This window comes from Lagopus leucura, unplaced genomic scaffold (genome assembly GCF_019238085.1).
Source record: "Lagopus leucura isolate 7727_CA_CO unplaced genomic scaffold, USGS_WTPT01 Super-Scaffold_100004, whole genome shotgun sequence".
Taxonomy (NCBI): Eukaryota; Metazoa; Chordata; class Aves; order Galliformes; family Phasianidae; genus Lagopus; species Lagopus leucura.
Window position 1 is genome coordinate 6,801,302 of NW_024962264.1, and position 26,963 is coordinate 6,828,264.

A 26,963-nucleotide genomic window follows, 5' to 3' on the forward strand; every position below is an offset into this window, starting at 1 on the left:
ATATCAGTTACTCAGTAATGTATATATGAACGTGTTCACTCATTTCTCTAAAGGCTTGGTATGTGGCTTTTCTCCTTTACTTAAATTAAGAAAAAATAAATTATTTAAAAGTGGTTGTAGGCTTACTTTTCACTTTGATCTTAAATCATCTTTCAAATCAATTAGAATTCATGCACACAGAAATTTTGCTTTTCTTCTGTAGAAATATGAAAAGGAAGCAAATTGGAAATATGCTTTAGAAAAGCAACGCTGCCAAGTATCGGATTCAAAGCACCTGAGCTCAGGAAATTCAGATGCAGATATAAATCTTAGTATTTAACTCCTTTCTTTCTTTTTAGTTTCCCTTGAGGGAAGGGCAGAGGCTTGTTTGGCTTCAAAATCTGCAAACTTATGTTATGCAAAAGCTTGTATTGCCCACTACCTATCTAGACAAATGTTCACCTTTGCAACGAGCTTTTATATTTATGTATGCTGTATTTGGAATAGCTCAAAGCTTATCAATTCTCAGCTCTTCAGTAGTCTATACTATCTATTTTTATCTTCAAAGGACATTTAAAATTCATACTGCAGAGTCACCTTTAAAATCTCAGTTTATCTGCATGCAACGTCTAATGCAGATAAAAGTCTAATGCAACTAAGTGAAAAATATGAAGCATTTTCCTTTAATGTGGATTTAAAATAGTGATGAATAGTTCAATTCACACAACGTATATGTAAGTAGATATATAAGAAAGATGAGGTGGAAGTATTACCCTGCTGAACATTCCTTTTTGTTATGAATCAAAAATATGATTCTTGGTGTATAAGGGAGTTCCATGCTGTATGTCTTATTAATTTACCACATTATATTCTTCCTTCTACAAATTTAGCAAGCAGCTTTTCCTCCCCTCTCATCATCCACCCTATTAAAAAATGTTTTTTTAATTAAAAAAAAAAAAAAAAATTCTATACTGTGACCCACAGGAAGAAGGTGGAGGAAGCATAACCTATATCATAGTCAGTAAAGGGATTTCAGGATCAGTCTGATATTCTGAATTTATTTTCTTTCAAAAAATCAAAACTGACTGCTTAGTTCTGCACCCATTAGCCTCTTAGGGAATGTTGTGACTAATTCAAGAAAGTGCAATATTCAACCCAGTCGTCTTTGAACATTTGTTATCAAATATTTACTTTCTAGCTCTGTATTAGTGGAAATAGAAATTTGGGGGGGGGGAGTGTTATACATATATTTTCTTTCAAAAGTTCTCATCTGCTTTCAGCAGAGGGAAACTTTGAGCTTACATTTTATATCCCCTACATTCATTACTTCATTTATTCAAAATCCTGATTTATGGAGGCTATAACATCTCTTTTATAAGCTGTTATATAATACTATGCTGTGCACTGTCATAGACAAACAGGGTTCAAAAGCGAACTAAAAAGTAGCATTTGGGTTGAGGATTTTTGCTATTTAGCAACTGGCATGAAAACAAAACAGTGAAATGGAGGGTAATTTTTCAGGAGAAGTAAAACCTCAAGAAGAGAAAAAAAGGCTCTATCCCTAATTATCTACATGTCTTGAAGGCAGTATTATCATAATATCTCCTCCCCACTGACGTAAGCAAGTAATTTAGCATTCATCCATTCTTTTTTTCTGTATTTCCCTTGCTCGTTCAGAGTGGGTACGGTCAGTGATATACTGTTAGCAAAATGTAATTGTAATCAATTCTCTCTTAGAACCAGAGCTATTTCTAGTGTATGTGTAACTACTAGGTAGGCTGAAAAAATCAGAAGACCCATTTTAGTGTTAGCTATAGTTAGTGTTGCTAAAATGTTCTGAACAGCAAAAAAGTTTGTTTTTTGAAGTATTTTAAAATATAAAGTCTTTTCTTGTATTTGAATAAAAATCTTTCTCTGTATGCTTCTGTACATAAGACACACATGAACACACGTGCTTTTAGAGATGTGGTTATATACACATTTCTTCCCAGGAAGTGTGCATCTGAACCTCTCTTTTCAGTCTTTGATAGCTACTACCATTACAGAATGCAGAACGATACAGTTTCTACATCTTGTATAATGATCTTCATCTGGTTGTTTAATCATACCTGCAGTTCAAGTTTACATTTTTCAGCAGTTCACTGATCAGTAATCTATTTTCAGACTTCTGCGTGCCAATTATAGTGCAAGTTTCTAATCAAAACAGGACCTGACATTGTATTTCACTTCATTTAAAATTAAGAAGTTGATGCAGTGAGTTTAATCTGAGGTAAAAAGCTTTTTTTCCTCTTCTTTCTTTTTTCTTTAGTCTGTCTAGAAGACAGATTTTATTTCTCAAGCGCTGGTTGGTGGCTGAAAAGGGGTCTTGCTTGCTGAAGAATTTGTTTCCTTCACTGTGAGATAACAAAATAGTATTACGAATAGAAAACAAATCAACAGTTTAAAACAGTGGTAGCATTCTTAATGCTCTAATCCTCACAAGGGAGATCAAACTAATCAAGTTTTTTTTGGAGTAGGTTGGTGAACAAGCTACAGTGCATGAATCTTATTAAAGCTTTTCTTTTTTTTTTTTTTTCCTATTTCTCCTGCAAGTTGAGTCTTTTTTTGTAATTCTAATGAAATGCTTGTAAATGTGATACTTATAACAAATTCAGTTCAGTCTTGACGTACTCCCATTCTAAGACACATCTTTCTAAGTTCAAGAAAGAGACATTTCTTCACTGTTTTGCCTTTCTGTGTGATGTTGAACAATGACTTGGAGACCTTAATACTTATTTTACTTTATGCCTATGATTTCCTACACAGTTCCTTTCAAAACAAGTACAATCCAACAGCTTAGTGAATCACTGTCACAAAATATTCTTTTGGACTGCTCATCTTAAGGTAGTCAATGGAAGCATTTGCTTGTCATATGAAATTTTAATGGCATTAAAGCATTTATAAGCAAACAGTTTTATGTTGGCAGGGATAGGTGTTTGCTGACATAAGGGAAGCACTAACTGTTCTGTCAGTAGTATCCATGGCTATGATGCACTGCACTACAGCTACCTTCAGACTGCTAATTCAACATAGGATTCCATCCCTTTACTTGAATGACAAGATAGTAAGAATGACAAGATACTTGCTGTAGCAATGAAAACTCATAGTGATTGATTTAGTAAGCCATCTCGATTGCTTACAGGCTGGATTCCAACTCTGCAAATCTGCTTTTAATAGCAGTAGGTTCTGTCTGTATGCATGTATTAACAGATAATTAATTTATAAGACCAATACTTCATTTTCATAATCGAGATCTGTGATTACTCAATCAGGTCATATAATTTCTTTGGTCAGGGATAGGTTTATGTACATAAACAATTCCTTCAATTGCTCTTAAACGCTTGTTCTTAAACAAGTATTTATGTCTGGTGAAGCACGGACATTGTCTGCAAGTAGAACTGATCTTCAATGAAGTGAGTTCTAAGCAGAAAGTTCTACAAGTTATTTTGCAAGATACATCCATCAGTACCTTTCTTCTTGTGACACATCTGTGTGTGTGACGTTCTAGCATTTATTTATTCTTATTAAATGGTGTTGAATGCTGAAGACTGGACGTTCAGATTTTTTCTATTTTATTTTTTGAGGTGAAGGTAGTAGAAGTTCTAATGAGATCCCTTTCAGCATAGTTTTTTTTTTTAAGTCTGTCAGCTGTCAGTTCGTGATGCTGAAGCTTGTATCTGTAGTTTCATTTTTTCTCATGCTTTCAGGCATGGATCTCTTCTCCAATTGCACAGAGGAATGTAAAGCACTGGGCCACTCAGATCGGTGCTGGATGCCTTCCTTTGTCCCATCTGACGGACGCCAAGCTGCAGATTACCGCAGCAATCTGCATGTACCTGGCATGGACTCCGTTCCAGACACTGAAGTGTTTGAAACACCAGAAGCCCAGCCGGGGGCAGAAAGGTCCTTCTCCACCTTCGGCAAAGAGAAGTCTCTTCACAACACTCTGGAGAGGAAGGAGTTGGATGGACTGCTGTCTAATACACGAGCGCCTTACAAACCACCGTATTTGAGTAAGTACTATTCGAAAGGCTGTATGAAAGCGTTCCCTTTGCGGGAATAAAAATTAGCTCTTTCTCCTATTCACTGTAAAAATAATACCAATGCAATCTTAGAAGCAGTAGGGGAAAGTGGCTTCCCTTGGATTGAGGCACCACTGAAGAATGCGCTGTTCAATGTTTTTTTTTTTAAAAAGACAAAACCTTGATTCTTGTTAGTATGACATGATTGTCGACATCAAAAGCATCAACTGATCAGTCAGGGAGTTGCTCAAATTTGTTTTCAGATCCTGAATTACTTCATGATTAGATTTTTTACATATAGATGTTGCCAGGGTGGCATTTTCAAAGAAGAAAACTAAGTCAAGTTGTTGTTTATTTCTTTTTTCAGCCCAGGAACTTCTTTTTATTTTTGAGCAGTGTCCTCAGAATTATTTTAAAGTAACTGTTCCAGTACTTGAAGGAAGCTTATAAGCAGAAGACTACTTGCATGATCTGATATTGATAAGGGGGAGTAGCTTTAAACTCCAAGAGTGGAAAAATATAGATGAGATATTAGGCAGAAATTCTTTACTCAGAAAGTGATGAGGCACTGATACAGATTGCTCAGATGGTGCTGTGGATGCCTCACCCATGGAGGTGTTCAAGGCGAGGCTGGATGGGACTTTGATCTAATAGTTGGCAACCCAACCCATAGCAGAGGGGTTGGAACTAGATAGTCTTTAAAGTTCCTTCCAACCTATGCCATTCTCTGATTTAGTTTGGAAGTAAGGGTTTGGAAGGAAGAAGAAAAAGTTGTTTGCCTTCTGATCATCTGATCATCTTTCAACTGACATAATATTGGTGTTTGTCAGTATTCTTCCATGCCTTGTCTTGTTCCAAAATCTCTTTAGTCAACTTTTGACTGTGATTTGCTGACATGAAAGAGTGTGATAGATCTCAGAAAGACATTTGTAACTCATTTGGAGTCTGAGCTAGATGTAGAATTCTTGAGCAATACATTGGTCTAGTAAGTCTTTTCATTCTATTCAGTAGCTGTCTATATTTTATCAAAGACTGTGATCTCCTTGCCTTCAGGAGTTTATGATGTTTATCTCATCCAAGCAAGCCAAAGACATTAACATTACAATACTAACAAAGCAATAGAAGGACTGTAGATCTGGAAAAAAAATCTCACTGAATGATATTTATTTTTTCTAAAGCATTTAGTTTTTCTGAAAGGTGCTGCCCTGGTAGTTTTAGAGTATGAAGGATCTTTGCTACAGATCCTTCTCCAGCAACTCAGTTATTCCTTCTTAATTAGCTCTGTGTGGGTATTTCAGTCATTCAAGTGTCAGTCATCTGCTTGTTCTCTAAAGACCAATGTGAAATTTCACTGTGCTATGATACAAGGACTCACGTCTCTGACTTTCTCTAGATGGTCTTGTACCACTTAACATCTAAGAAATATTCTTCAGAACTGAACTGTAATTTAGCAGTACTGCTTACATATCTATTGCTGGAGTTTAAACACTCAGATTTTACAGCAATAACAATTCTGATGCAATGTGCGTTATAGTGATGATTATATCCAGTGACATCAATGAATAACGATGTATATATTTAATTCATAGTTTAGGAATTTCAATTTGTTCAGCTAACAGAAGTAGTTTAATTGAGCATATATAATATATAGACCTTGGTTCATGTTTTACCTTTATCTGACAGAGGGGCATAAAAAAATAGAGGTAAAATGTTGGAAGTAAACAGTGTAAATGAATGATATAATCTACATCTCATAATCCAGGTTTAATTCTGCTTTTATTCTTTGGCCCTCAAACCAGAAACTGCCAGAAAACCTTGTAATACTTCGTTTCATTTTCTCCTACTGAATATTTTCTTTAGAAAAATTTTTGATTAAAACTGTATACTAAATAACAGGAGCAAAGAAAATAAAATGAGCCCAACAGTTGTATCAGTGAGTAAGCCGTTTATAATACTGCGTTCAGTGAATAAGGCAAGAGGAATGTGTAACGGGAAGTTGGTTTTGGAAGGAATTGTAGTTGAGCCACTGAGTAATTGCAGCTGTAATAAAATTTGAATTCAGTCTCGTAGCAAAGAAGATAGTATCAAAAACAGTTTGTCAGTTGGACAATTTTTTTACAAAGAAATGACTAAAGTGTGTGAAACAGAACCCTCATATTCAGCAAAATTGCTGTATGAAAAGTTAGAGCATGTAAGAAAATGTCTGTGTGAAAAAGGAAACAGTAGCAAAGAAGAAAAAGTGTATTACAGGATACAAAAGCTATTTAAACTGGAAAAAAAAAGCAAACAGAGTCAAGTGAAATGGTCAGAAAAAGGGAGCTATTCTAGTAGGTAGGCTTCAGGATGGAAAATAAGAAAGATGAGTGACCCTTTAGGGCAAATACCCAAAGGAATGCAAATGAATAGAGACAATTTTTAAGAAGTCAAGTATAGGAAGCGTGAGAGAGAACTGGAGGATATCCCAATCTGCATTTAGTAAGAAGAACATTGCAGAGGGGCTAAGCAGTTTCTTTGAATTACTCTTTATAGGAGGAAGGTGGGATGGAGGGAGGGAGGGAGGGAGGGAGAAAGAAAGAAAGGTGTTTTTATAAGAAGCTACCCATTTCAGGTAACCTTTTGAAATAAGCGTGCAAGATTGCTTCATAAAAGAGGATGCTGTTAAAAAATTGGCTAAAATAAATAGGAAGAAGATGGGATTAGCTGTTCTTTATTTTCATTTCTTAGCAAAAGCAAGTGACCGTAGAAAATCAGAAGTTCTGTTTATCATTTTTTTAAAAAATGTAGTAGAAAATTTCGTAAACTTGAGGCCAGAGAGAAACTTTAGCATAAGGCATAAAATTGTGAACGCAGAGTTTTAGAAATAAGGTAACTGGCATTTGTCCAAGAAAACAGCACAGAAAGATTGTCAATCTATTAGAATCTTGACAGAGTGGGAGAGACTTAATCAATACAACATATTTGAACTGTCAAAAAAAGTCTTTAGCCGTGTTTCTGTGTAGTAGAAACTACTAAAGTAAACAAATGTTGTTGGGGGGAAGCATTATCAGATTCTGTGCATCTAAGAGACAGAAAAGGTCTTTTGGATAAATGGCATGTTTTAGCAGAAGCAAAGTTCTCCCTGTGGCTGTGTGGAAATCCATGGAGTTTAAAAAATTGACTTTCTAGAAGAGGAAATGTGGAAAAACAAAATACCATAACAGACTACATTTGCAGATGACATAAAAAAATTTAGGACAGCCATGCCCCTGGTAAGACCACGCATAGCCACGTTGTGTGCTGAAGCGTGATCCAGAAAACCCAGTCCGCTTCTGACTTAGCTTGCTCTGGCATTCAAAGCTGCACAGCATTATGAGAGCAGTGGAACAGCTGAGCTTACTTAGTTTAGTCTGTGCCATTAGCACAAAAGGCTTGTGTGTAAACTGATGGCTCTACATGGAGCTTTCACTGTGCTACATGAGTATCTGCTCTAGTGTCTTCGTGGTGATTCCTGCCCTGCGTTCCAATGAGTACGTTTAACGTGGAGGCCTTAGAAAAGACAAATGAAGAAGATAGTGTAAGTTATCATGAGAAATTTGAACTCTTCCTGAGGAAAAGACCATGAAACAATTCCCTGAAAAGCATCTCCCGATGTGCAGAGCCAGCAAGTAAGAAATGAAATGTCAAGTTGTTAAAAGGAATGGAACTGAAAATACACTACCACAGTATCAAACCATTACACAAAGCATCTTGCTATGTTACTCTAGCCAGGTTATTCATTCTGTAAAAATACATAGCATAAGAGCAAAAATACTGAAAAATGCTGATGTGCAAAGCCATATCAAAAGATAGGGCTAATTTAGATAAACAATGATAGGGATGTGAATAAAACAGGAGAATGAAAGAAAACAGGAGTTAAGCTGGCACTTCCATTTGCTATTTGCAATAATGAGACCATCAGGTCAGCAAAACAGCTGAAGGGCTACCAGGTCATGAACTGATAAAGAAATATATGTTTGATAAGATTATATACATTTAACAGAATATTCTCGAACTCATGGTTATGGGGGTCAAAGAAAGAAACAAAGGGCTTCATAATAGGGAAAAGGCAAGCAAGAGGTTTGCTTGTTTGATTTTTCATGCCTTAGTACATTGCATGGATAAAAGAAAACAGCAGTAGCTGTATTGTAAAGTAAATGAAAGTAGAAATAGATACAGATCCTCATACTTTGGAGTGTTTCTTTAAGTCTCATTAACAAATTTTCATCTTACTGATGTAAGCCATTGGACTTACATGCCCATTTCCACAGAATCACTGAAAGTAAGTCTCTTTAGACCTAATATATTTTGGAGTATATATTTTTCAAGTTCTTACATGTGTTTGTCATGAATACAATTAGGATCGATGATTTGTAGGATTTTTCAAAATTATTTTGTCAGAGGACTCCGGAATACTTGTACATTGCAATGATCTTCTTACTGCATATGTTAGACTCATTTTCTTCTTATTCATCCATGTGATTTCAACAGTGACTTTCTGTAAACAGTTAAGAAATTCTCATGACTGGAATGATTGTAAAATTTACAAGAGATTCTGGACTTGACTAGGAAAATTTAAATAAGTGAACTAGCACTGTTAAGGAAAATAAAATGTAGCTCTTGGACGATTTATATAAATATATTTTAAAATTGACAGCAACCATTTTGGTGTAATTTTTCACTCAATAGTTGTTGTTCTAGTACTTATTTATAGTATTTTCACTATAGTCACCAAAAGCTCTCATCAAAGATTCCAACTCTGATGTACCAGATACTGGAGGCTTTCTAGCAGAGACCTTCTTCACAGTGAATGCCTTATCAGACAGCTCTATTCCTACTACTTTGGGCAAGGTGCTAAAGTGATTACAGTGTGAGTAGCACCATCTTATCTATCCCAGTAGAGGGCTGGTCTACAACTGATGATAAGAGGTAGTTTTTAAATTTTTTCCTGTTTTGTTTCATTGTTTTCCTCCATCACTGTGTGTCATTCTAAGATACTTTAATAACGCCTTCGAATTTTCCTAAATGCACTGACATTTTTGTTGTTGTTGTTGTTTTTTTCTTCTGCTTTCTGATATATGAAAACAGCCAGATACTGCCATAATACCTTAATTTTCTGTATGGGAATGATTATTTTGCTCTAAAAATTACTTAGGCATAGCTTAATCTACTGCGGAAGCAAGTTAAGTAAATACATACAGGCGCTATTTACTGCACAAGATAACGGTGTCTAAGGAGATATTGTAGAATAACAATTGTGTTTTAAGTAGCCCCCTAATTAACTCTACAGTATTTTCTGCGTACACAAAAGCATCTTCACTGATGAAACCTTATCATTATCATGATAATTATTGCCAACACCATATTAGCTTTGATAGGAAAAGAGAGAAAGAATATAAAACCTGATCCCTTTCCCAGATAGCTGGTAGCCAGGTAAAGCTGGTAGCAAGGTAAAGTGGAATGAGAGAAATTCCCTTCTTTGGCTGTTTTGTATTGCTTGGCATGGATAGTAAACATTTTCGCTGCCTCTGATAGATGCACAGAAGTCTAGCTTTATAATGTCAAATGACTTCATTAGCTTTGTTTTTACCACCCGAAAAATGTAATTGTAAGCTTCTCCTCACTCTGTGCTTCTGATTCTTAGCCTGGATAGCCATTGCCTCATTCTGCAGTAGAGGCACAGTGGAGATCTGTGCGTGATCAGGGAAATCAGGCTTGGGTCTGAGCACAAGTATCTGTTTACATGAAAGCGTAGATGTAGTCCAAAGTTCTGGTTCTATGAAATGTTTGGCATCTTCTCAAATCAACATGCCCAAGTCAGCTTTACAAATAAAATTGAAAAGCTCTCAGAAGTCTTTGCAGAGCTGAATGTTTAAGAACTGGACTATCAATTTATTTCAAGTAGTCTACCGCAGAGCTAACGTAAACACTCTCTGAATTGGATTAGAACAAATAGGAGAAAAATGTTTATGTCTTTGAATATATTTCAAAAGAATAAAAAAATGTACACCGAAGGATATGTGTGGAGATACGTATTTGGGATTACGAAGGGTATTCCTGTGTGACAGGGCAATGTAACACAATTTTCTGTTATTATTTAACATAAATGTATGAAAGATGTATTAAGCATGAAGTCTTTACTATTTTAGAAAAGTTTCCAAGATTAAGCGAGCTAAGTATCATGGAGTAAGAACTGTATCATAAAACAAGTACTTTCTTTATGTCTTATTTAGTTGCATCATACTTCTGAAAATCATTTACGTGGTTTTACCACAGCTGTGATAGAAATTATATCATTGCATTTACACCAATGTAAATAATTATTTTGAATGGAACACTTGATTCATTTGTAAAAAATATTATCCTTGTTTACATTTATGTGTTTAAAACTAGTCAACTTGATTTCTAACACCAATCAGGTAAGCTTGTAAGCTGGTTATTGCTGCCATTAAGACTTTTTAAACTCAATTTAAGATTTCCACATATACTTTAAGTAATGCATGTAAGTTAAAGCAAACTAATTAGTACCAGTAAGTTACATCTTAGATATAATTCTTGGGCTCAAAAGAAAGAAAATATTCTAATGCTGAATTAAAAGAAAAAGTTGCATTGAAATACCATGGAAGAGCTGTTCATTTGTAATTAGAACAGTTTCGTGCAGTAAAACAGTTGTTAAAATTGTGTCTTTCAATTCTGATCTGCAAAGTTCAGCATCCCGCTTGTCCTGTAACACGGAGTGGAATTCAACTTATAGTCAGGAATTTATTTGCACAGCAGAGTGCAACTCTCTTTTCTGCACAAATGAGAATGATACTGCACATGCAGGATTGCTCAGCAAAAATGGAGGCTGAGATGAAAAGGCAACATGTAATGCTAAGAAACATACTTTCTACAAAATCTACTAGAGCGTTCTCATTTATGCTGATGTATATCTGTATCTGCAATGCTAAAAAATTTATCTTAAAGTAAATGTAAAATGTTGCCAGTTCAGGTATGGCTATATTAGATAAATAAAGCTTATTAGATAAAGAAATAAAGTAATAATTAAAAAGTTACATATGCAATTATAATTAAACAATTAAACTTCGATCAAGGCAGAGCAAGACTATGACGCTTTTACTCATTAGTGTCGGTACGGTTTCGAATAAACCACTAAGGATGCTTTACTGTTCAGTGATCATTGCATAACTTCTGAAAGGTATTTCTGCCGTACATTCCTGACTGGTTTGCATTCTTCATCTGAATGTATTCCTCTTGCAGTTGTCACTCAAAGGGAAGAGCACTTACAGGATATTAATGCAATAGTAGAAAGGAAATCGATAATTCAGAAAGCAAAATTAGGAATTTATAAATATGCAAACATAACTCGTCTTCAACTCAATAAAACATATTAAAACTCTTTTTAAAAATAATTAAAAAAAAAAGAAATATTCTTCTAATTTAAAAGCACAGGTGATAGCTGTTATATTTTGATACAATTTGTTTGAATCCTGTTATGCCACCATGTTCTAAGAACTCACTGTACCCTGTGTCACTCAAAGGACTTATGAAAAAACCCACCAGTTAGTTGGTTTATATAGCATCTTTCATCTAGGAAGACTGTAGTACTCTTTGCAACTATAACAAAGAAAAATAAACAGAAAAAAATAAGGGAACATGAGTAACTTCTATCTGAAATAATACTGAACTTTTGGTTTGTCTTAATATATACGTATTTCAACATTTTTTCCCCTTTCAGTAGCTGTAAAAGCCCCTATGTGCCACTTTTCTTCTATGTGACTGGAACACATAGAACTCTTGCAAATCTAGCAGTCTCAGCCTGGTTCTATACTTACTCAGTTTTGAGAGTGCTTGTGTTTGTTGGGTATACCATCTCTAGACAGTTTTTAAAGAAGTAATAATAACTGAATACTATTTTCTGCATTTCTACCAGTAGAATATGGAGGAATTGCAGAAAAAAAATGACTTTGGGAGTCATTTTTTAAATTCTCCTCTTACAATTGTAAATTCTATGTCAGAAGTAACTTAGTCAGTTATGGACAGGACTTTCTCTGGAAAGCAGTGAGGTGTTTTCTGTTCAAATTTTCAAAGCCACTGAAGTTATTTATTTTTGATAAGCAAACTCTCTTCATTATGAATAAATGTTGTTCTTACGTGTACAAATCATGATGTGACAGTCAGGATCTGGAGCATTCAATGTGTAACTAATCTTGGGTCTACACACTAAAAAGTGTTTTCCTCTCTGTTTGCCTCTCTTAGGAACTACTTGGGCTGCATGGCAGAGGAAATGATTCTTGTTTCTCGCTCTTTCCCTGTACACAGTGACTCTGATTTTCTGCTTTCATTTCCACTGCCTTAATTTTAGAGGGCTTTCCTTCCTAATTTTTTCTTGACAGAAAGAGGAAGAATAGAAAAAGCTGTTTAAAGAATGCAACATATAGCCTGTAAGAAAAGAAACCACATCTATCACTTTTGAACAAGCGCACTATAGGGATCAGTGTTGCTATTTATCTAGCGAGCCTGTAAACAGTTTGTACACTAGACACTGAGAGTCCACACTTCCAGGTAAGCAGTAAGATGATTGCTGCTGGGAAATACCTGTCAGTGTGTTTCATTTGTTTTAGAAACACAGTAAGGTGAAGTCAGAAGAGTGAGAAATTATATTATATTGGTACCTTTTTATAAGGCAGGAAATAAAAGATAAAGACAATTACAGTATGATTTTTAACTTCTAATATCTGGAAGAATTAAATACCATGAATGATAAGCAATGTGATTTCACTGAAAATTCAACCTCAGATAATTTAATCATTTTCTTTAGTAGGGTAACTGTCCTCATTAGTTGAAGAAGATACTGTGGACTTGTTGAACTTGCTTCCTAAATTCTACCTGAAAATTTTGTGCATGTATGGATTGCAAGAGTAAATCAAACACTTCTTGTATGCACTTATGTGTAAATGATACTATTTTACATGATGTTTTTACAGGAGTCATGTGGGTTAGAAAAAAATGGAATCATACTAGATTCACCAAAGAAGTCATGGGGATGACAGACTCCTGTTAAGTCCTTTGACTTTATCTTTTCACTTCCAGCTTCATGGCTGCACTCAGCACCATAAAAGGATTTAGTCTGAAACTTGTTGAACACAGCCTGTCTTTATTCTTAAGCAATGTTGTAGATGATGATACTGTGGATTCATCTAATGTCAGAATAACATTCTATGGCTTTATTACTTTCTTAGTCTCCTATTTCTGCTTTAATTTGATATCTATCCTCATTTGGCATTTAGATGACAAATGAATATAACTATGTATAGCTATGAGTACTGATAGGAAATGCAAATGAATGCAGGGACAACTTTTTTTTTCCTGTTCTACTTGAAACAAAGTGTTTTGTGCTTTGTATTTGCAGTATGTTTTATGTCCACTAGGGCTTTTTTCTTCTCATTAGTTAAGCATGATCCTTTCTAACACTGGGATGTTATGGTCAGTAATGCCTTATGCTCTCTGGTGTCATTTTGGCCTTTGCAACTGGGCATGGTGCAATTTGGAACACCAGCCAGGAACCATTCCTGAAGGCGGAATGAATTTAATCGCAGTGTATAGCTCCCTTATATGACAGGATAGGGCTGAGAAATTTTAATAATGGGGACATAAATCATTCCAATCTAGTGGTATTTTGAGAAAGAATGGTTAAGGGCACATTTCGTTTATAGATAGAAACCGTGCCAATGTGTCTTTTTGAAGTTTATATCATACACTTAAATATATTATCTTGGCAAACCGGGAAGAACTCCCTGAAATCTGAATCTATGCTACTCATAAAAGACAGTGTAAAGTACTGTGCTTAGTGAAATAGAAAAGAAAATGCTCACAAAAAGAGAGGAAACATCATTCTTGCCAAATCCTAATGACATCAGGAGAGAGGAATGGTAGAAAAAAACGTAATGACAAAGATAAATTGCACAAGGATACACAGCGTGATGCTGATGTAATGCTGTAATGAGTGTTGCCTATTGTGAGAAGAAGTACCTTGAATTATTTTAGGCTTGAGTCAGTGAGAATAATTTAGATGCCTCTGAAGGCCACCATATGGTGACCTTTATATATACATATATATGTGTGTGTGTGGATATGTATGTCTACTTCGCTCTTGAATCTATGGGGAACTTAGGCACTTAAGGGCAATTTAGGAGGACTTGTTCAAATCCTCCCTTTTCTCCCCAGGGCACTGAAAATTTTAAGTCACATTGTAGCTAACCTTCAGTTCATTCTGCATTGCTTAACTCTCAAACTGACGTGTTCACTTTCAGGCTTGTCAGCTTAAAGAGACGTATAGTATAGATTTCAGAAGAGAACAATAAAATGTTGTGTTATTTTTTTAAGCGAAGGAAGAAAAGAAGATCTGAGAAGAAATGATAGTTGCATATGAATACATAAGGAATACTTACAAAAATGAAAGGAATCAAATACTAGGATTACGAAGAGTGGTACCAAAATTATTAGCTTAAAGTGAATGTGAATATGGAGAATGTGGATTTGCTACAAGAATATGCATGCAATTAGAATGAATTCTTGATGAAGAAATTGGCAATATTCTTAGGGAGTACGTATGACTTACATAAAGGATAATTTAGGAGTTACTTAATCAGAACTAATACAGTACTTAATTATAAGAGCTCTTTCAAAATGAAATGTTTCATGGTTCTCTGACTAGAAGAACGATGCCATGTATTATTCCTAGTGTATTCAGGTAGATAATACAGTTGCAATAGTACAGAAAGAGGAAGATATTTTCCTGTTCTTATTCTACTCATGGGAAAACTGACTTCGGTATTTCTATGGTACATTATAGAGTGAACCTTGGCACTTTTTATACTGTGTTGTAATAATTAAAAAGCATTGTTTCTGTAGTAAATAACAGCAACCAGAGATAGAGTGGCAACTTCGACACACTGTGCCACGGGTCTGTTCCTGGCACTGAAACAATTGTCAGCACTTAGCACAGAAATCCAAATACAAGTGAATTATTTGCCACAGAAAATTGATGACAAAAAGCTTGCTTGATACAAAAGAGAATCCTTGTCAATCACATGTTTAATGTAAAGCATGTGTTGATTATGGTCAGTGCTTAAACTGACTTAAATTTTCATAAAAAAAGAAAAAGTAGAAATTGTCTATGTTTAGGGCTATCCTTTGAATTGAGACTTGAATACCTGTTCTTAAGAACTGTAATTCTTTTTTCAGAGAATCGGCTGAGTCCAGGTGGAATATAAATCTCAGAGCATTCAATAGCACAAAGGAATTATGATTTCAATGGCTGTCACAAGGTGTCAACAATTGTATCATTGCCATATGAAAATACTTACCGAAGCACGTTCAATGTGAACTCCTGGTAGGATCAGCACACTTCCAGAAGCACATAGGCACAAAATATCAATGAGATCTTAAAAATAGAATGCATATTTTTTATTAGGCATGCACTTTCATATTTCGAAAGTAAGCTAAAAAAAGTGGCAATATGCATCAAAGAATAAAATTTTTTTCAAAGAAGAATGTTCAAGTTGTTGATATGGAACTCAGCACTGTGTTCAAATTTGAAAAGTGATGCTTTTGTACTTAAGGGCAAAGGGCAAAACCCTTTTTTTCCCTAAGTAGTATTATTTCCCCTAAGGTAATATTATTCATTGTGTCCACTAGGTTATGGTCAGTGCAGTGTCCATGTCCACCGCTGTCAAATTGGGCTTGGCTGGTAATCACTGTCTCTTGCATTGTCTTAAATGAATATGATCAGTTTGAAATGGGTAAAAAGAAGTGTGGGTATCTGGATCATGAGTTCAAGTTCATTCAAGTGTGCTGTATGAGGTACACAGGTATGAAGCACAGTTAAGTAAAGATTCACTCAACTAAAAGAACAATTCACGAGGAATAGATATGACAAAATTATTTTCCTATTTGTGTACCAAAGTACCATGGAATTGAAGAAGTCCATCTCTTATAATGCTGCTAATAGAATTTTCATGAAATTTTATTAGCAATGTCTTAAAATACTTGTTTGAATAATAGTTTGTTTAAAAAAAAAAAAAAAAAAACCACAAAACAAACAATCAAAAAACCACAATGGATTGTAAACGATGCAGAATTGGGACAGAATTGACTGGCATACTTTTTTTATCCACAGAACATAAGTGGCAGGAGAGTAATCTTCCCCATCCTACATCCCCCAGCTGTGTGTCTCATCCTTAACCTGAATACACCACTACAAAGGATGAGGGAGCTGTAATAGTTTACTCTGCATTCCCATTCACTTGTTGACCTCTTTCCTAAAATCTGCTTGCTTATAGCTAAATTAGAGCTCCACTGAAGCCGACAGGTTACATTCTGCCGCTGCTGAAAGCATGATCTCTATTCAATGAGGCTGAGTTAAATAAAACAATAAAAAAAGAAGGTAAAGAAACATGCATTGAATGTTTGCATAGAAGCTAATCTGAAAGCACGTGGGAAGATAAATAGTACCAAGAGATTACTTGCAATGACTAAAGAGAATTTGGAGCTGAAACAGAAAGACGAGAGTTCATACATAGTTTTTCCCCATTCTCCTGTTGCAGAGCTTTCTTTGATGTAGAGAAGACTTTTAGGTTATGGTATCTTCCTTCTCTTAAGTGCAGGGGCATTGGTAGTATTTCTTTAACTGCAGCAGCACACACAGAATTCCATGTTCTTTGGAGATCTTACTAGCTAGGGGTTCTCTAGACTGGTGGCACTTCGAAGAAGTCTGCAGTCAATCTGTTACAGCAGGTAGAATGCTGTGGGACATTTTGGAGCCCCTAAATATAGTACAGAGAAGGTGACAATAATTATAAAAGGTACAGCATGCATGTTCTTTTGCTGCTTTGATTGCCAGCAGTGGAGGAAGGCAGTGGGCTTTCTCTCTTGTGCTAGTTAGATTAGCTAGCAATGCTAAGCAGGAGAACTCTTTTTATTCTGAGAGTTTGAAGGTCTTCCAAGTACATGCAATACTTTCCAGGGTTTGCCAGAAGAAGAAATGTATATTGCTTTAGTTCTGGCTGTGAGGTAATAGTCTGACAGCGTTTGGATGCAATAGGATGATTCACTATGGGGTGGAATGAAGATTTATTTATAAGGGCTTTACAGTATTTTCTGTTCATTTCTGATTCATAAGCTAGGAATAATCAAGGCATATTTTATTTTCTACTTTCTGTTTCTTATGTTAGCATTTTTCTGTTCACCTACCACTGATTTATTTTCATGTCTTCTCTCATCAACCTACAGAGAACTAGCTCATCACTGTGAATGGGAGGCTTACTAATGAGTATGGTGGGATAAGTGAACCTTAATATATTTTTGCTGTGTTTATTTCCTGTTTTTATTGAAATTCTGTATAAATTTCATGCATTAAACATTCTTACCGTAATGCTCAAAACCTTAGTTAAGGTCTTTGGAGAAGAATCAATAGTAAGTACAGCATAAATCATGTATCCTAAGAATTTTAATTGGAATACATGTGATTATTTAATAATCCTGTTCACCTCAACCCCTGTGAGAATGTATACGTATATACAAACAGTACGTTAAAAGTATTAGGAAATGGCTCATCATTAAAACCCTCTTTCTAACATCCATACTCACACAGACTTGAAGCTTCCCTATGCACTTGGTCTGAGAATTTGCAACAGGAAATAAAATAAAGATGAAAGAGAGAGCTGAGATCTTGAAGGAGAATTAGGCACCAGAAATTATGGTGTTCTTGTTCCAGCTCTTACACTGACTCTGATACTTCCATTTCTGTAGCATTTGCCATCTCTGGATCTCAAAGTGGATTATAAAGAATAGTGGTTTAAACCTTCCTGCACCTCTAGGAGATAGGTAAGCAATATTATTCCCATTTTACAGATGGAGAAATTGTGATGCAGAGAGGCTTAGTGTATATACTTGGAGTTTATTTATGGACACACACTCACTTACACACACAGCACCAGAATTAGTTGTCAGAACTTTTATTGCCCTGTTTTAAAGTACTTCCATCCTCCTTTCCATTTAACCTCTCTGACTTATATTCCCCATCTGTAAAAAGACGGAAACTGGTACAGACGTGGAGAGATTTCCCTGCACATAGATCTCTGTGCAAATACAGAGGAAAAAAAAAAAAACAGACAAATAAGCAAAAAAAAACCAAACAACACCTTGGAGGACAAAACTACTTTTGAAATCCACAGTATTTTGTATGTTGGCAGAGGATATCTGAGGATTTGGGACAAGGATTTTTGTAGGTGGAGAGAGTTGCATGTGTTCTGCACCCTGACTCATAATATTTAGTTATTACTATCAAATGGCCTGATATAAACACATTAATAAAAGTTTAAAATAATAATTAAAAAAAAGTAGATTTTCATGGCAAAAGATTAGACAGGCAGCAGCTTGGATTCTGTATCATCTGAAAGAATATCTTTAACAAATGTTGTGTGCCTCAAGTGCCCGGCTAATAACACCAGTGCACTGTTAGACAGGAGTAGAAAGAAAGTAGTGCTGTGTGTCTGTATAGTTTTGTCTCATGAAAGTCCTGTGTATGTACTGCAGTATGAGTTTCTCATTGGCAGGCAGCAATCAAGACCTCTGTTCTTATGTATTTACAAGAGCATTAAAATTATTAATGAACTTCTGGAAAAAGTAATGAGGATCAAATATAGGTCTTGTTATTATTATTGGAATTACTGTTTCTTGTTATATTTAAAATATATTCTTATAGAGTTGTCTAGAAATTTGATTGGTCTGATCCTATACTATCTCAAAAGATCATGAAGATTCTGATCTCCTTAATCTTAACTACCAATTTAAAAAACTCTTCCTGGAGATTTAAAAAATCCTTCTGCATTCTGCTGCTAATTTTCTACAGAATGAAATTTCAAAACTGTAATAGATATTTTAATGTTAGTGTTAATAACAGATCTGGCAGGTGTATGTGCATTGAACAAGTAGCTTACAAATAAATGTTAACATTTTTCTGTATGCATCCCATGGGATAGGTAGGCTAGATCAAACAAACAGTGCCCATGTTGACTTTTTTCTGTGAGTGAAGTCATTGTGATTCAGTGATAAACCTCATATGCTTATTAGTGCCGTGTATCTATAGGTAATAAATATGGCTCATGTGTATATTTGTTAAATGGAATGGAGTCTGGATCTGTTTGTTACATGCAGGCATGTATATATGGATGGCTTAGTTCAAGCTAAGTTTCCTTTTATTTTAGTTGTAACACTCCACAGGAATACACAGAATTTCAGGTAGAGAATTTAGTTGATTTGAAGCTAAGGTAAAAGCTGATTTTAACATTTCAGCTTTACTAAACAATAACAACAATGAAGACTATGGTAGTAATGGTACTAATAATGCTTCAGCAACTGAGCCAGTTCCTTGTCTCAACTTTGCGTGCAACTGAGATCAGAATTTAACCCAGGGTCTTTCTGAGTGCTATACAAATCATTTGTTACCTTTGCTCCCAATTACAGTTAAAATAAGCAGTGTCTTGAGATAATGTAGCCAGCACAGCTGGTGGAGTAGGATATGGGTTTGCTAATGCATTGACCTTTTTCATTTGTGTAACACGAGTTAATTTCCAGTCTAACAGTAAATGCTGAAATTTTAATTGTAGCACTAATGTACCATTTTTTCATCTCTCTGTCAAACCAGACTGAAGGGTCATTTGGTGATGAGGATAATGGTTCACTTTGAAAGGAAGGAAAACCAGCTTCTGAATCTGGGGGATTCTAGATCTTGCTTCAAATAACAAGACGAACTAGGAAAAAATAGGCTTGGAAATTCCTGTAATATTGAACCTACAAGTCTGACTATTTGCCTTGTTCTTGTACTGTTTCTATAGAGGCACACTGGAATACTTGCCATGATGTGTTAGACAGAATAATAAAACAACATGAGAAGTTTGGTTTTCAGACTATCAAGCCTCAAAAAGACTTTTCTGTGAAAAAATGAATCGACATTAAACTGTTTGCTACAATGGGAATTTTAAGCAACAGTTTGTGACAAGTTTTGATTATCTCTCTACACTTTAAGAAATTCTAGACCTAAGAACTGTTGGGGACTGATTTTTTCCTTTTTCTCTCAGAAGTGTCTTTTTTTCTTTCCTGCAGCACGGAAAAGGATATGCTAGTCACTTCTACAGGACTTACCTGAAGCAGCATGATTTGCACAAAAGTCGACCAACAAAAAGCATCAACTTTCAACTTCATTATCTTGGCCATCCAGTTCTGTCTAACTGAAGGATTTGTGTGCTGTTGGAGACATCATGGCCAACAATAGGACCTAATTGCTCTCAGCAGGCCTGAGAAATGAGTTGAAATGTGTAGAACTGTAGAAACTTCAGAGGCAACTGATCTTGCCTCTCTGATCAGTGTGTGCCTGTTTACAGCACTATATATCTTTCTCTCTCCAAAATGTCACTGAGCCCTTTAGATGTTTATAATCACCACAAGAAGCCAATCGTACAGATAAAAGAAATGTGCATTATAAATGCAATATCACTGTTTTAAACTTGACTGTTTTATATTATTTTTGTGTGATCAAGTGTTCCCCAAACTATTCCAACTTTACAAGAGAGATTGTGATCATGTTCTTTTCACCAGTGGGTCACAAACAATGTTGTTAATCTGAAGACCCACCAAATTATCGAAGACATTCTGTAGTTTATACACCGTGTTGCAAAGTGTTTACTGTACTATTTCAAAGCTTCTAAATAAATATAAAATATATATATATTATATTATATATAATTTTGAGAAAAATGTGGTACAACTTAGTTGATTTTTAAATGGATTCATACAGTCTACACCATACACTAAAATGAGAAGGTAATTCAGGGTTCCTAAGCTATCCTTGCTAAAAACAAATATAAAATAAACCTTTAATAGTACTTCCCCAATATTCGTATCTTGGTCAATCCTGTTTTTCTTGTTTAAAAAAAAAAAGGAAAAAAAAAAAAAAAAAAAAAAAAAGAGCTGTAAGCAACAACAACATTTTGTCTAGAAGTTGTAATGAATTTTCAATGCCAAAGATGCAGCTGTCAATATTACCAGAATGAGCGCTATGTACTATCAGAGGTATAATTCACTCTCCATTATTTTGATGGTATTTCTATGCTTTTTAATTTGGAATCATAAAACCTTTTATAAGGCTCTATAAGCTCACCTATATCTGTTGTTGAAAAGAACACTGAGTGTCTGTACATTTTGCAATGTAAGATATATGTAAGTGAAGTATTTTAAGAAAATCATCCCAAACTCATAAATATGCATACGTACATTCACACACACACAAACACACGCACATCTCTCTGACATACTTTTGTGAAGCTATACAAATATATTGCCTAAAAATATTTCTCTTGTGGCTAGGAATAGTTATTGATAGAATTCAAACTACAAAGGCAAAGTATATGCCAAAATATCGACTCTTTTATCACAACGGATGTTTGAAATTAGGAACACGGCACATTTTCATCTGACCCTTCTCCCATAGGAGTTTAAAAGGGGCTGATTACCATCTCAGCTGGGAAAAGGATCAAGCCCTTTCATATAATCTTTATGTTCTGTAATAATTGTATGGTTGGAAATGGTATATTAGAGCAATTTTTTCTATGAAATAATGAAAACAGTAAACTTTTAAAGGTAAATTCATCTCCATGGAGCTTAAGTACCATTTACTAAATGTAAAAATGTAGTAAAGTGCTTTTCTTCTTTTTTTTTTCCTTCTTTTTGTATTGGGTTGTTGTTTTTTTTTCCTCCCCACTGTATCTTAATATCTGTCAAGTACTGAAAAGAAATGATAGAACACTGTGTTATCAAGCAACGTCTACCCAAATTTGAACAAATACCTGGGGACGGTCCAATATTAAGACAAGAGAAAACCTTTCATTGATTGCAGCTGAATTTGGATCATGCTGTTATACAGGAATTCTGGTACCCCCACTAGAGCTACCACAGGAGGAATGCGTGAGAAGCTGAATTTAGCCACTGCTATGTGCTTATTAAGTCTGGTTTTCTTCCCTCTGTCATTATTTTTGTTTATGATGACAGTTTCTAGAAGACAGATAATTCACCCAAATGGAAACCATCCTGTTGAGGATTCAAACAAGATTGCTGATCAGTTCCTGGCTGCTGGACTGAGCTCTGAAGTTCATTTAACTACTCTGAACAAACACTATTAAACACTTTTAATGGATATTTCTAGCAGATCTGTATCACTCAAATATATTTCGGGGATCCTTTTAAAAATATGTACAAAACACAATCAGAAGGGAGTGAAAACAGTGGTTACTGATTTGAACAAACACCAGTCATGGAATGTTCCTCTAGCTGTAGACAGTGGGACTTACAGTCACTGATACGCCTTTTTAGTTTTGTGAAGAACAACAATGAAATTTGTGACATCACTTTCACTCAAAGGATTATGTTAAATGGTTGTTTCTGCTTTTAAAGGCCTCCAAGAAATTTGTTTTTCTTTGTTTCCAAGTACCTCATTAATATTAGATGTAAAGTAAGTTTGTTTTCAGGTTTTGGGAAGAAAAATATTTTTTCTTTCTTTTTCAGATACAGTGAAGTATTTTTATTTAATAAAGCTATCTTCACAATTTGCATGCATTTTTTTTTTTTTTTTCCTGAAAACTTAACCATATCATATCATGTCATTCCTTTCCATAACGGAATGTTTTCAGTGAACTGTGTATTTGATACACACCTCTTTTCTCTCTCTCTTTTTTTTTTTTTTTTTTAGATTAATGTTAAATAATACAGATAGTGATCCATGTATGCACAGAAATCCTTCTAAGTTCATAGGGAGAGTCCCAGAAGGAATTGTGATAGGATGCGAGGCTCCCGAGGAACAGAATGTTTTTAACTACTACATCCTGGGCTCCCAAAATATTTAAACACTTCTGAGGATTTCCCTAGTTCACTGTGAATTTCAGTATGCTAATGTTTGATGACATGAGGTTTAGGTCACATTAAATAACAGTACCTATCTGTTATGACCCAAAAGAAGTACTGAGAAGTGCATTTGGCCGTACAGAGGTTCAATCCCTTCCCTGTTTCTATGTTGTAGTGGGGAAGATACCTGTTGCATCCAGCCACCTCCCATTGAAATTGAATTGTTCAGCATCTCCATGTATCTCACCATGCTACTAGGTGCCTATCTGCAGTGATAGGTATGTAAATGCCTTTAAACATTAGCTCTTTGTATTTGCCTCTTCCTTTAAGTGTATGTGCTACTAATGTCTAAGGACTCTGATTTGCATATTGGGCAAAAAATAAAATGAAGTAGTTGGAAAATATTTAGGATGCATATTAAGGAGAAGTATCTGCATCCGTAAGCTGGTGTAGGGAAGGTTCTGATACCTCCTTCTTTGAAGATTTTCAAAAGTTCAAAAAATACCTGTCAGGGATGATACAAGTGTACTTAAACTTGCCTCAGAGAAATAGCAGGGACTAGTCTCTCAGTCCTGTTCTGTAATTTTCATCGTAAGGCATCCTGAGCTTCAGAAGATGTTATCTGTACACAGCTGTAGGAGTAAAGATGTTCTATCCTTCAATTAGGTATCAGAAGCAATATTTAATGTTTAAATTCACATAAAAACTGCGAGCAGTAGAACAAGCTGTCTTTGTGAAGAATTTTCTTTAGAGTAAATGAAAGTTCCAGCACAAGACAGTGTCTTACAGAGAATAACAAAATGAAACCAGATGTGTAATTTATTTATTTATTTTTTAATTCCTGGTTTAGATGTGTAGCAATGGATATCTAAGCGACTTGCCTATTAAATTTCTTTCGTTTCTTCCAGACTGACTGTTGCAAAACTGAAAAATACTAAAATGTTTCACTACTTGAAACAGAATTACCATTATTTCATGCAGGTTTTAATTAATCTGCCCACTGAGAAGGGAGAAAAAAAAGAAGTATTTCCATTAAATAGTCTCAACTGATTTGAACAAGGTGTAGTAACTTTTCAACATTATTGTTGCAAAACTAAGTGGAATGTCAGTGCACAGATATATATTATTTGTAAAGATTATGCTTCATGCATTATAGTCACTATATATGTGTGTGTTGGGGGGGTATGTGTGTATATAACTATAGTTCAAAATCTGGTAAGTTGCCTCTGGATTTTTTTCTTGCCGGAGTATGCTCCTATCAGTAAATTCAAAGAGAAGGGTAGAAACACATTTATGGTACTAGAAAATTAGACTTGTTCTTTAGTGTAGAATGGAGTTTTGTATTCAACATTTGAATTCAGCCCCTTCCTCATGCGTCACACCCACAATCAAACACACATTTCATTGTTTGACTTGAAAACTTTTACCTGCTCACAGCAGACCTTTTTTCTTCTTTTTTTCAAGTGCTATCATTCCTCAGGGTAAAAGGTGGATAAATAGATAGTCTTCCTAGGCTGATAAATTGTCATTGCAATTTTGCAAGGCTGTTAAATATTTATATGTCTTATGTGAAGAAAGAAAGCTGATCATATCCTGCCATTGTTCCTTGTTCAAGTCGTAAGTTGTTTGGCACTGGGACTTTTTAATTAGAATTTATACAAAGGTGTAGGGGCCAAAGTAAATAAGCATCACTCATATACAATTAGACATAGCAATTTGATTGCAAAACGTTGGTACCAGATGTCTATGAAGAACAGACAAGTTATTTTATTTGAAGCAAAGTGAAAGGCAGCCAGTAAGACTCTATTATGTTATGCTAAGAAAAATTCAGAAACAGAGAGTTGAAACCATTGCACTGACCCCTACAATCAGAGCTCAGATTCATATTAAAGGTCTCCTTCATCATTTTTTTTTTCCCTCTGATCTGCTGATCTGTCTTGATATGAAATGGATACATATATATGAACAAATACAGCCATTAAAATCCATTGCTGAAGCATCTGTGTTTTTGTAGATATCCTCATATGTAAGAAATGAGCAAGAAATAACGTGGACAGCTTTCTTGAATTGAAATTGTTTTTGAATTTGAATTTGTTAATAAAGATCATGATATTGTATGTTGGCTGAGACATCAGGGAAAATGAAATCTATGTGGGTGTAGTTCTCCAGAAGGCTAATGCTTCATTTAGGAAGCATCCTGTCAAAAATGTGTAAATGTGAGTGCTGGAAATCTTGCTGAGTCAAGATGAAACACACTGTGCCAAAACTTTCTTGTTCTCTGTGTCAGCACTGATTAAAATGTCCTCTGGATGGTTAACTATTGTAGTAATTCAGAAGATATCCAGAATAGCAAAAGAGATTCAGATAACATTACCATTCTTACTAAAGAGAGGTGAAGACAAGAGGTTGAATTTGTATTAAAATACTTATTTGTATTATACAATAGGTAAAATTCAGTTAAGCCATGCAATTCCTGAAATAGTATGCTTCCAAATACATGCACTTCAATGATTAAAGTTCACCTCATCATCAGCTTAAAAGCATATTTTGGGTAACTCATCTATGAGTTGCACTAAGAGTGAAGAGTAATGTATTGTATAACAATGCCTTACAACAACACGATAAAGTGAATGTAACCAAACCAACCTTAAGTTTTAGAAGCCTTGGATTCAAACATTCAGGTTCCAAAACTGAACTGTATTTTGTATGCATCAGAGCCTAATTCCATTAAAGGCAGTGGTCCAAGCTGCAGTGATTTGAAGGGGAACAAAAAAAAGTTCTTCTTTCTTTATGCACATGCATTTTTGAGCAAGAGCAATTTGCAATAAAAATATTTGACACCAAAAGATGGGAAACTTTACTAGCTCTGTTTTTAATGAGCTGTGAAATCAAGTTCTGAAATTTGGATGTGGCTATATGTCAGTTTAAAGCAGACAAGTTTTGAGTGATTTTATTTCAAGGCAAAGCTGAATGACATCTCTGTTGAGATTTTCTTAGAAGACCACAACAGAAATGCAGTCCTGAAAACATACATTAATGTTTTTACAAATGGGAAAATAATTAAAAATTCACTGGAGAAGAGTGATGATTAAAAGAGAGAATAAAGCCAGCAAAGAAATATCAGCCCCAATGATGAATGTTTCAGAAGGTTTTGCTTTGGAAGGTAACAAATGTCCTAACAACCTTATCTCTTTTCAGATTTACTCTGAAAGATGTTTCCTATCATATTTTCTGGTCTAAGTTTTACTTGGGATATAGAAGCAGGGTGTATATAGAAGGGTCTCCGTGTGTATGTGGATGTTTGGTGAGAATAAAATAGAAAAAAAAAGACCTAAATGAAGCCTGATGTCAAAACTACATAGTAATTCCATCTCCAACATTACAGCTTTTCTAGATGGGTTTCAGAATAATTTAGAGCAAGAACTTTACGGGATGCTGGCAGGAGAGCAGTGGTGTGGGACTGTTCAGCCATCAAGAAGAAAGAGAGCGCTTTGCTATTCCTAGTCTTACAGATGACATTAATTGGTATTTAAATAGTGCTCTTCTCAGGAACATAAATATAACAAAAAAGAAAGAAAGATTGCTCTCACCATGAGAGCAATACATTTATTATAGCTTTATGCTATATATATATAAAAAAAAAAAAGATGATGAATGCAAGGAAACATTATTCTGCTCAAACCCCCAAAGATGAGTCTAAATGATGCCCTTGGAGCTCATGGCCATTCACTTTTTGTTACAGGCTTGGCTTGATTTATATTCTGACTAGCAACAAAGAAAGAAGACAGAGAGTGAGTGCTGGAAGAAAAAGCCAGTTAATTAATGCAATCTAGGGAGAAAATGCAGTATACCTTGAATTGAAATCATTAAACCTCACTGAGCTTCTGGGAAAAAAAAAAAAAAAAAAAAAAAAAGAAAACAATGAAAAGAAAAAAATCATATCCTTGATAA

The 26,963-nt window shown here is 35.0% G+C and overlaps 1 protein-coding gene across 2 annotated transcripts in view; it reads left to right on the forward strand.

The window, feature by feature from the left end:
* Nucleotides 1-23,270, forward strand: part of PCDH10 (protocadherin 10) — a 32,756-nt gene extending 9,486 nt beyond the window's left edge. The window contains exons 4-5 of one of the 2 annotated variants that reach the window (XM_042871522.1): nucleotides 3,726-4,031; nucleotides 23,188-23,270. In XM_042871522.1, coding sequence (XP_042727456.1) covers nucleotides 3,726-4,031; nucleotides 23,188-23,270 — 389 coding nt within the window. Of the gene's footprint in view, nucleotides 1-3,725; nucleotides 4,032-20,222; nucleotides 20,323-23,187 lie in introns of those variants that run through there. The other variant, XM_042871523.1, reaches the window with a different exon arrangement.
* The last annotated feature ends 3,693 nt before the right edge of the window (nucleotides 23,271-26,963 follow it).